General features: G+C 34.9%; 1 protein-coding gene across 1 annotated transcript in view; it reads left to right on the top strand.

Moving 5' to 3' along the window:
- The window catches only part of WDR27 (WD repeat domain 27), a 59,519-nt gene extending 51,953 nt beyond the window's left edge, over window positions 1-7,566 (top strand). The window contains exons 23-24 of the mRNA XM_057406973.1: window positions 7,028-7,126; window positions 7,224-7,566. Of these exons, the coding sequence (XP_057262956.1) occupies window positions 7,028-7,126; window positions 7,224-7,283 (159 nt within the window). The 3' untranslated portion in view covers window positions 7,284-7,566. The remainder of the gene's footprint in view (window positions 1-7,027; window positions 7,127-7,223) is intronic.
- Window positions 7,567-12,170: the final 4,604 nt, after the last annotated feature.

The raw sequence follows: 12,170 nt of genomic DNA, 5'->3' as shown, positions 1-12,170 counted from the left end.
TTTGCTTCTTGATTGGATCAGACTATTGCTTTATCTAAGCCTCTGCACCTCTGAAGTGACCACCAAGAAAACAGACTGGCAGTTGAGATTATGGGAGGATTTTCTGCTGGCTATAGATGTGTGCATATTTAACCACTACAGAACATTTTTTTTTCTAGTGGCCTGTTAAACTGAATTTTATGAGGCTGCAGTGTGTTACTGTGTTAACCTTTAATTTTGGTAATTAGAGAGCTGAGTGAAAGCATGAGAACTTAGCCTTTTTTGCTAAAGAAAAATAACTTTACTGAAAAATACCCCATATTCAAACGTAAGCATAACAGGAACCCAAAGTAGATATAAATACCCAAATTTCATTTGGAATGCATGTAGCACTGAAGTGCCAAAAGCGGATATGTATAGAGTTATACCCAGAGGGCTTGTGTTTTCTATATGTATACCTCCTACTCCACAAATTTGACTGCTGCTGAATTTTGTGTCATTGGTACATATCCCTATAAACCTACAAGTTGATTGCATTGTGCTTGCAAATTTATTAAGATGGGGTAATCCTTTGTAAAGCTAATGAGATTTCCTATTATACCTGAAGATCTGAATGAAGATCCTCTGCATCATGTAAATCTTGCAGTATTTCTGCCAGTCAACACTGGCATGTAAGCAGGGAATGTAATTATTGGTTCAGTTAATAGAGAAGAATCTCAGCAGCAGTCAGAAAGAGGCATGGCCAGAGCGGGTGTGATCCAACCATGCTGCTTTGTAATGATAAGTGAAATTTTCTATGTTCTTAGAACAAAATCTTCAGGTAATAATTCTGCACTCTGCCAAACCTAAGTATGTTGTAAAAGTAAAAGGAACCTAAATACAACAGTGTTTGGTGCTACACAAATTCCACAGGCAGATAAGTAAAGTTGGTCTTATACATGAGGCTTTGAAATTGACTAATTAAATAGAAAGTAAAATAAGGAAAAATATAAATTGGAAGCTTCTAAAAAGGGTGGCTTACAGAGATATGGTTTAGATTGGTTTATGTAATCATTTTTTTAGTGAGGAAAATTCAAACTCCTTTAACTATAACTACCAGCACACTGATACAATTGAAAAGTAACCCCTGCAAATTGAAAGATGACCAATCTTGATAATATTAACTTCTTAATAATAAAGAGCATTATTAATTTTCACTTACTCCTTTTGTAGGTATGTCGAAAGAACTCAGATGGAAACTTGGATCTTAGTATAGTGGGCAGCTTCCTGTGACTACCACAAAGACAGCCTCTACAAGAGGCATTTAGAAGGGGAAGGGCCTTTCAGAGGGCATACTGTGCTCAACATTTTGGTGACAGGGTTGAATAGACTTTCCATGCTACCATGTGGCAAGTGTATAAGATGTCCTGGGACTAAAGAAAGTTAATCAGCACTTAGGATACTTGTGAAATCTGTTTTATTATGTGTGGGTTTGGCACTGATGCCTATGGTTACCGTAGTCTAACACTTTCCACTATAATTCTGTTTTCAGTTGCTTATAATTGAGAACATTTTGGGCTGAAACTTTCCATGCTGGGTGTCTGCTTTAGGCTGATTGTTATTTTTTGTTTTAGTGTTAGTAGTTCAGGTGCTTTTTCAGCATGAGATTGAGGAAAAATACATGGTTCAGTGGGAGATGTGCCCCAGTGTAAACAGGGGATGGTGGTGGAGTGCAAGCCAAACAATTATATCATGTAGTGTGGGAATGTGCATCAGGTTTGCTGGCATTAATGGAAGTAATGGAGACTAATACCTTATTAGTGAATCCAGATATCTTTCATAAAAGTGTAAGTAAGATTAATTATTTTTCTATCAAGAGGTTTTAAAGCCTCCATCTTCTGTAGCTCATTTGAAATATTAGTAAAAATAATCATAGGAAAGGGATGGCTGGCCAATCCATGCAAAACTACTGAACTAAAAAAAAGCTTTATTTTTGTAAAGTCCAATTAAGTGTCCTGGATACCAGTGTCTCTTTTTTTCTTTTTCTTTTTTCTTTTTTTTTTCTTTTTTTTTTTTTGTGATTTGTTTGTAAAATATGTGCTGCAGTTTAAAGCCAAAGCAATTATAAATGTCTTTTCTTGAAACTGCTGTTGCTTTTCTGGTCCCTGTGCAAGAGCTGATAAAAAGGAGAATTTTTCTGTTATGCTTTCAGTATTTCTCTTTGCTTGATTTAAGACAAGGGAGTAATGGGTTTAAACTTAAACAGCGGAAGTTCAGGTTAGATATAAGGAAGAAGTTCTTTACTGTGAGTGTAGTGAGGCACTGGAACAGGTTGCCCAAAGAAGTGGTAAATGCTCCATCCCTGGCGGTGTTGAATGCCAGGTTGGACAGTCTTTGGCAGCATGGTCTAGGGTGAGGTGTCCCTGCCCTTGGCAAGGGAGTTGGAAATAGATGATCTTAAGATCCTTTCCAACCCGAACCATACTATGATTCTATGGTTCTGTGATTTCCTTCCCTTTCTTTCCCTTCCCAGGAGGGAGTAGGAGTACAAGTAGTTTGACTCAAATGCATATGGCAATAGATTGGACTAGGGTGCTGTGGGAACAGATGGGGACAAGTTTCGTTTGAAGACAGAGTATAAGAAACAGTGGAAAAAATGTCTAGTGAAACTCTGCAGATAAAGAGTCAATTTATATAGCATAGTCTCTCTACCAGTGCAGTACAATTAAGTAGTTTTCCATGTTGATATCAATCCTTCCCCTTAAGAAGGGATCTTCACCCTTTTTCCTTGTCTCTTGCTACAAACTTAAAGAAGAAAGCACAAGTTTGTATGTATGTGTAAGGTGCTAAATATGCTCTTACACTGTGGGTTAATGAAAACTGACTACTCCAAATTTTCTTCAAACTTCAAGAGAAAAGAAACAGAAATATGTACGTGGTTATAGGTGCAGGAAACTTGTTTGGAAGCTATTGGTACAGGTAAACGATTTTTACTTTTGGCTGACCCTTGGACAGAAATGGAAAGGAAATGCCAATATCTACTGAAGCAGTATTTTTATTACAAGAAATTGGTCTTAATATAAAAAAAAGGGATTGACTTTGGCTAAAGCCTATAACAGATTATGTGCACATATGTGTTTTGGGGATTGCTGAGTACTTCCTAGACTGTTTTGCTTTCTTTTTTATTACATCTGGTTTGCTGAAAATCTGTTCTTCCTCTGTCATTGAATTTATATTTTCAACTTTAATTTTTTTTTCTTCTTTGGCTAGTGTTATGGTATCATTTATAATCCACTTACTGTTCTTTAAGTTTTTTTCTGTAGAGAAGAATATGCTAAAAAAAAATATCTCGTAAGTATAGAATAGAAAACCAGTTTGAATGACTTCAAAATGTAGTAAAACTAGAATGATGGCAGGCTACAGTAAGAGAATGTTTATACTGGAGTTATTCCACTTTTTATGAATACCTGAATGTAATTTCTGTTAAAATACAATTTCCTTTTTTTTTAATTGAAGTTAAAAATAAATTTACTGAAAAGTTTATTTTCAATCTTGCTCCAAGTTGACTTTTATTCTCAGAGTTTAAGACTATCACTGGCTAGCTTAAACATCTGTGACCAGAGTTACTTAAATAGAATCTGTTTTTATATACTTTTTAATGGTGATATTTTTCTTTTAATCACATTTTATTGTGTTACACATCAAGATTTCTCCAATTTAAAATATTTGCTATACTTTCCTTAAAGCTACCGTAAGTGGAAGAGAAGATGATAGCTGCCACTACATAATAAACTATTCTGGGATGTTAGGGAATCTACCACTTTTTTTTTTTTTTGTTAAGCTGAACCGCCAACCCTAAATATTTCATGTTTATAGGGCTAGAAATTCAGTATCAGAAAGAAGCTTAACACTAGTTCTGTTAGGATAGAATTGTATGAATAAAGTACAAGGGAAAGTTGTGTTCCCACTCATGTTCTGTGTTTTGTCTAGCTGATGAATGCTTCAGTGGTTAGCTACAGGTGGGCATCTCTCAGTACTTGCTTGTCATTATTTTTCTGTCTAAGTGAATCTTGTTACACAATGTGATGACTCACAAGAGTGCTGCATCCCAGTCAACCCTCCAGCTCAGGCCTTGAAATAATTTCTGTAAGACCTTCAGTGCTTTTTAGGTTGAGAGGTGTGATTAGATGTCATCTCTTTTAGACAACTGAATACATGCTTGCTAGATTCTATTGAAGCTGCACAACTGCTGCATAGCTATTTTTGAAAGAAATGTATGAGCCAAATGGTTGATTTAGAAACTGTGTGGAAGAGCATAAATTACTAGAATACCTGGGTTTCACAAGCATTGGATTTGTCTTGAAAAAAAAAAACCAACCCAACATTGAAATATTATCACATCTACTTTACAGAGAGGAATGGGGACATAGAGATTAAGCCAAAAATGAATGTATTCCCAAAATTAAACTGAGAACCTGGAATGGAAAATTAATTTTTATTGGATAAGTTTGGCAAAGGTCTATAAGCCACTAGATTAGGATGGAAAAATTTCAGCTTCACTAACGATGTCTCTCTGTGGTATGTTCCCTTGGTTAAAACATGAAGCCATGTTTCTTCTTAGCTCAGAAATTGTTGGAAGGCATTGTAGATCTGTAATTCTGAGCATTTGGTGCTTTGACTCCTGCTGTCCTTGACTTTCCCTCTTCTTTGTGCCTAATTATATGAAAGGGAGGGAGGAAAGTAGGATTGAAAAGTAAATGTAGGGCAGTTTGGGGTCAGAAAGGGAAAAGATGATGTGCGATAGACAGCACAGTGCTGTCTGGTGCCTATACCTGTTTGCGAAAGACTGGTCTTAGTATATGCAGAAGAACCGATTCAGGCATTCAAACAACTTGCAATTGCAGAGTAATTAGCTTATGAATGGAAGTAATTGTTTGCAATAGGAGTTTCATAAATCTATAAATTTTGGAGTTGATTCAATTATCTCCAGTATTTTCCTCATTCAGTTCTTTTTAATTCTGTACTTTCCATCAGGAAAAATAATTTCATGTCGTAGAAACACAGCAGAATGGTTTTCTTTGTGGCATCATATCTATCACTTTTATCTTGTTGGGGTTCCCCTTTCCTATCTGTTCCCTTGTGAACTGATCATGTCCCAGATGGTATAAGTCATGGCATTGTGGTGGGGCCGTATGCTTTAAAACAAACATAAAAAAAAATCTGCTTTCTTATTACTAGCAATCAAATACTCATTATTATGACCAGTTTCCTGAGACGTCTGAAAAGTAGGGAGGAGGGTCTTACTTTTTAAGGGAGAATTTCAATTACCAAGCATTTGCTGTATCCTTTTAGGAAGGACTCAATGATTTTAACACATTACTGGGAATTGTGGAATGCTACATAAAATCAAGAGGTTAAAAAGGGATACCTATGTTTCTGTCTGTTTTTAAGTACTTCATTTATGCCAGTAGTTGTCTTTAATTTTATACCCTGGACTGAATCCAGCATATGTGAGGTATATAAACTGAATGCAATTAAGTAGATTTACAGTTGGCCTGTTGGTTTACCTCTCAGTCAATATAGTCACGAATGGAATATTTGACGCTGAGGACTATCCAGTGCTTTTTCAGTGCTGGCTTGGACTAGATAATCTTTGGAGTTGACTGATAAGATTTGTTTTCCGAGTGAGGCATTAAGTGTTTTTCAGGACCTACACTGGTCCATGAATCTTTTAATAAATTGGGAAGACTGTCTATTGAGTCCACAGGTTTTTGGGACACACATCTTGTAGCAGTTTGCCATCTGCTATGGGAAGCTCAGCTGCCTTGGTTCTGAATGATGACTAAGTTAAGGGTGGTATCAATGAAAAAATGTCACAGAGTGATATATTGTTGTTACAGTGTCTATGCAGTTTGGGTTAATATATGTTAGGCTGTGCTCCTAATTCCATGTTCATAGTCTTAACTGCAGAGATTTAGTAAAGACAAGGGAATATTTTATTTTTTTTTGTTGTGACTGAAAAGTTTGGATTGTTGTATTTGACTATTTTTTGCATGCTTTACAATATGTTATTTTGAGAGGCACATTTTATTTAGAATGTACAAAGTAAGTCTGCATCTACATTTGTGTCTTTTTTGCTATGCCTTGTGTATGCATACTGACTGTATCCTGCAAATAATTGTTATTTTTACTAGATAAGGCATAGTCTAAAACAATCTTATGTGCCTGTATATGACTCTCTCAAGTGTTTCTTATGTGGAGGACTTATACTACAGGATTTATTTTGAATAATTTTCTGTTTTATTTATGTATGATAATGCTAATTTAATACCACAATGCAGCCATTTTCATCAGTATGTCTATGACTTCCACTGAATTCTGGATTCGTTTCTTAATGCAGTTTTGCATTAGTACTTTTTCATTAAAGAATATAATTATTTTGCTTTGAAATTAATTTACTCCTTGGAAAGTACTTTTCCCTTTCTCCTTCAAGGAGAAAAGCAGAGAGTATGCTTTTTCTCATTTTTGATATCCACATCACTTGTAATATTATTGACTTGTTATTGAATTCAATACTGTTTAATTAAAAACTGCAAAGACCTGTGTAGAGACTGAAAAATATTCTTTAGTGTAACAACAAACTTAAGAGTTTTTTAATTTAGAAACTAAGGTTTCTAAACCTTGGGTTTAGATTATACATATTTCTACTTAAAATAAATGGTTTAAATTCTGAAGGACACCCTTTAAAATACACTTTTAAAGGGTCATTTTACCTGCCTATGTGAAATGTAACTAATGTTTTGTTATTTAAGGGGAAAAGATTGTGTTACTCTCTCTAAATATTTTTTTTTTTGATTGAACTTAAGCATTTGCTAAATTATCCTGAATTATAGAAATCAGTTTTAAGATGTTGGTGACTTTTCTATCTGTTTAGCTATTACGAAATTTTTCTAACTTCTCTGTAGGCTGAATCTTTAGTCTTCATATACTATAACTTCTTTCTTCCAAAATATTTTGTGGTTTTTTTTTTTTTTTTTAAATGTGAATACAATTTTACTGTTTTTTTTAGGCTTACATATATGAAATGCGTTCAAGCACTTTTTCACATAAACTGGGTGGACACACAGAATCTGTTATCAATGTGACTTTTAGTCCCTCGTCTCCACAGGTAAGTCATTGCTTTTTTTCCCCCTATTTGTAATTAAAATATGCAAAATCTTCACTATAAGCTTGCTTTTTACTACTCTTTTATTCACCTGCCAAAGTGCTGTGTGGCTGTAGGGGTTGTTCATCTACTTCCACTGTGGTTATTGTGTCAATTATAAACTCATACAAAATGCTGCATGCTACAGAGACAAATGCTTTGACTAAGTGCCTACAAAGAAGAATTCTGGCATGGGAACTGTTGCACAACTGTACTTGTTGAATGTTGGGAAAATGTACATCTGCCTCAAATTACCTGACTGGACTATTAATTCAGAAAGTATAAGAGAGAAGTAAGTAGGGGCAGGGAAATAGCAAGGGGCTTAGGCGTGCTGTAGTTACTCAAAGGCCTGAAAGATTTAAAAAGCAATGTTATTTTAAATTATGCCATGTCAGAATAAATAATGTAATAACTTTATCACAATGTTTTGAACGCTGTTGTGTTTTGAGCCTTTCAGATATCATAAGTAAGAAGTACTCCAAAGAAGTTAGGTATTAGGCAATGACAGTTCATATTTTTTATTGATCATTAATACTAAACTGTGTTAACAGCATTGTATTTCAATGTAACGGTTTAATTATAGTGCAGCAGTAGAAAACAGACTTCTGCGTATATATGTTTTCTCTTGGAACAATAGCTTCCCCACAGCATGAATTTTTTGCATATTGTTTTGAATCCTATAGACTTACCCTCTTTGTTTTCATTCATTGAAACATGAAAATACATTGAAGGATTGATGCTTTCTATACTTCTTATTTTAAAAAGACAAGAGTGGTCATTGCATACAAAAGAGTGTACAGTAGCTCTTTACATCCTCAACACTGGCTGTACTGGTTACTATCAAAAAATGTTTATGGAGGAATCATAATTTCTTTACATGCGGGAATATTGTCACATTTACATATCTCCTTTCATTTGTAAATAAAGATGCTAGCATTCCTGTGATTTTAGAATTGCTGGAAGCTTTATTGCTTGTGTACGATGTGTTGTTTGAACTGAGAAACTGTTAATTGCTATCTTGTAGTGAGCATTATGAATTTCTGTTCTTTGGATTCAGCAATGCTATGTTCAACCAAATGGTATAGTTTATTAAATTTTGCACCCAGATAAAAATTAGTTTGAGGTTTAACACTGGAAGGAGTTCTGCAAAAAATATGTTATATTATATACCAAGTAATAGAGCTATCTGTAGTCTTGCAGCATCCTGATCTGTGGTCCAGCTGTTGTAATGCATTTTAGTGGAAAATATCTTATTAAAGTTTAACTGTTAAAAGCCTAGAGGCTCAATTGCAATAATGCTGTGAATCAAGACTTTGAAGTAACTATGTTCAGGCAAATAAGTTGTTGATCAGGTGGGTAGAATCCATAAGTGGTATAAAGTAAACAGTGGCTGTGGTTACAAGCCATACTGGTCTAAATGCAAAGTGTTCCTTGGGGCTCAAAGCCCATAATACTGAACTGTATGAAGTAGAGTCAGTTTGGTTAAGAGCCAAATTTGAAGTTCAAGGACCAGAAACCCTTTTCTTGAAGAGCTTTCCTGGGAAGCAAGAGCTGTGGATTTGAAGCAGCTGACAAATTTCCCTGTAGATATGGTTTGGGGGAAGATTTTGAAGCTGATGCTAGTAGGAAGACTTTACTAAAAAGCAAGGAATGTGCAGAAACTGCTCCTTAGAAGGGTTACAGTTGCATTGTAAATTCCATTAATCAAGTCAATCTGTATAATAAGTACTCCTAAATGTTTTCTAAATAAGTACTTTTGGGGAGTTGCAGAACCACAAAAAAAAAAAAAAAAGAAGAAAAATCACCTGGACTTTCCAACATAGGATGTAGCATGAAGTTAGGAATAGAAGCTAAGAAATGGTAAGCTTGTGGAGTGGAAAGGAAGAAAACTTCTATTAAATCAGTGAAGAATAATGCCATGACTTGAAAGAAAGACTTCATTAGGCAACCAGAGTTTCCAAAACTAGAAGATTTTTATACCTACCACTAGTGAGGGGTTTAAAGTTGACACTGTTCCTGTTTCATCCAAAGTTTGAATGAATATGACCAAGAATTATATTGGATTCTGAATAACCTCTGCACAAAGCCCCATTACATTCAATGGGAGACACTGGCAGGGAAGAAGTAAGGGGTGAAAAAAGGGAAGTGGCTGAGGAGTGAAATTCAAACATTACGGTTAAGCTTTCTGCTGTGGAAAGATCCAGCCAAGAGTGAGGTGTACTGGCAGAACTCCAGTTCAGTGGTTGCTTGCCCAGCACCTGTCCATGAGGTAGTTTGTTCCAGCCATTATTATAACTCTCACTTGCATAAGTGTTCTTCAAGAAAAGGGAAAAAACCTGGATGGGTATAATAACAATTTTTTTTAACTGATGGGGGGCATTGTTGCTTTCATCATATAATACTCTGGAATGATTTATCAAATGGTTGCTATGAAAGCTGGACAAGAGAAATAAGATAGAAGCTTTGCAATTATCTTAGATTTATTTTCAAGATGATTTATCTGTTTCATTATTCTCATTGTCACTTCCTCATTTTCACTTATTGTCCAAAACTTACATAGCACAAAGCATTTATCTTATCAAAAATATTAATTGAAATTCAATCTATTTTAGGGAAAATGCATTAAGGGGTATTATAGTGTTTAATTGTGATAACTATAATACATTTGAGTCAATCTAAGTTAAAATAGGGTGGGAGTCTTATCTTCCAAATATGGGAACAATAAATCATCTTTCTTTGAAATATTTTTGAAGCAAGATAAAAACAAATGGGGATACTACTGTCATCAGCTGGGTTTTGGTGGCTTGTAGTTGAGTATTGGTTTCATCTTTGTACAAGCTGAGTGAACACTGTGTGGCAAAACTGCCCAAGTACACTCTTGCATATTATTACCCTCATCAGTAGCTGCTTAAGAAAAATAATTTTAAAAAATGCAGAGAAGAAGAAAAAAGCTCCAAACTCTGAGCCAGTATAATGTGCTGGAATTTAATGTTTTATGACAGAATCACAACTTTAGATTCAGTATGCAATTGCTACCACCATATTGATACACTCAGATGTAGCTTTGAGAGAGGGAAAGAAAACCCACCAGAAACTACACTTAAATAGAGCAAGCCCTGAGCAATCTGATCTGAGTTCAGCATTGACCTTATTTTGAGTGGAAGATTGAATGAGACCATTTCCTCAAGTCCTCAGAAGGTTTCCTGTTTGAAGTATGCAGGTATTTAAACACATGCTCGATAAGTCGTTGAAGGGCATTTGATGAAAAATAATCAAAAATATAATTTGCATTATATGAAATATGGAAGATCTGTTCTATTCTCTTTGTCTATAGATTTAAAGGAAGTAAATATCTGACAGTATGATGTAACCATCCAACTGATATCCCGAGAGATAGCTTCAAGATTAAAAAAACTCCACAGATCAAAACTAGACTAAAATATACAAAGTCCTCAGCAACCTGGTCTGAGTTCAGTGTTCACCTTCGAGCAGACTGGATGATAAGGTTTCATGTTATTCCTGCAAATTGAATTATTCTCTGTGCTATATATACAAGCTCCATAAATCTCTTGTTACTGGAGACATGACAATTTAAAATTGCTGTGTAGTAAATATTAACATCTTGTGATTACCATGTACGCTCAGCTAGTGGCTTGTTTATGCATAAAATATCTAATTTACATGTGTGGTAGTTATTAATGAAAATTTATACTCAATAGAATATATCTATTTTGTATTGATTTATAAGTCTGATTTTATGTTTAGAAGTACAGCTATTTCAAATAACAGTAGTTTTAGGTGTTATTATATTGTGGCACATTTAGATTAGATACTAATTCACCACATGTGTATTACTTGGCAGCTGGAGAAAGTTAAATGAATAGTAGAGATCTGGAAACTCTCACAGACTAGATTTGCGTGGGAGCCACTGAAAATTTCATACTGATTTTCTGCTGACCTGCTTGAAGAGGGACATATTTCGTGTTCCCAGTCAGGATGTTTGCTTGTGGGTCTCAGGTAGATAGTAATACGATTTCACACTAAAACCACAGCTTAGTCAGAGTTGGCTACAGGTGGTTTTGGATGTGTCTGGAAATATGAGTTATCACCTTTTACTAGCTCCTAACAAAGTATATTTTTCCTGGGGGTCACATCTGGAGATTTCACTTTAAATCAACTTGTATGAAAACTCCATTCTGTTGCAATTTTGGTTCACCATTGATGGTTCACTTAATCGTAAGATTTTCCACAATGGAGGTAGCTTTTGTAGTGATGTGGAAAACTCTTTTTCAGACTTTAATTTGCTGAGTTTTGGCTTTAGTATTGTATTAGTCTCTCCTGATTCCTGTGTAGAGCACATTTTTTCCAGCATGATATTCTTCCTTAGGATTCAGGGCCATCTTGTCACAGACTAGATCATGTGGATTTAAAACTTGTGACCGGTTTGACCTCTAATATGGTATCACAGAAGTTAGGAAATCTCTTTCGCATGGTTCTTTTGACCCTACTGTTTGTCCCAGCCGATCCCAATTACTCCCTCTCATAATCCATAAGTACATCAAAGCTAGTTGTAAATGTAGTTTCATAATTTTTGGTTTTATCTCTCCTGTAATTTTATCTCTGAGAGGAATAAGGAGCCAGCTATCAGCTTTTCTGATCTTCTATTCCATAAGATCAAATTCAAAGGCCAGAAAATGCTATCAGATTCTTAAAATTCAATTTTTTCTTTTGCTTTTCTGAAATGTATTTTAAAAAAAATTAATTCTGCTTGAAGATGAGAATAACTTTCAAGAATCTGGTTTTAAAAAGTTTTCTATAGATACTTGTTGAAAACTTACTTGGTAAAATACCTTTGTCTTATTTACTACCTTTGGATTGAGCAACCTATATATTCATGAAACAAGTAGAAGATGGAAAATAAAGCTAGCTTGGACATCTGAGGGGAAGCTGTTGTCATGTCAGAAAAACTTCAGGAGTGTGTGAGTGCTCTCATAAGGAACAAGAAAGC

Source organism: Pezoporus wallicus, unplaced genomic scaffold (genome assembly GCF_028554395.1).
Source record: "Pezoporus wallicus isolate ANWC-B61680 ecotype Strahan unplaced genomic scaffold, APGP_CSIRO_Pwel_v1 scaffold_6362, whole genome shotgun sequence".
NCBI classification, from domain to species: Eukaryota; Metazoa; Chordata; class Aves; order Psittaciformes; family Psittacidae; genus Pezoporus; species Pezoporus wallicus.
The sequence above is the reverse complement of the archived record's forward strand: the minus strand, read 5'-3'. Positions and strand labels throughout refer to the sequence as shown.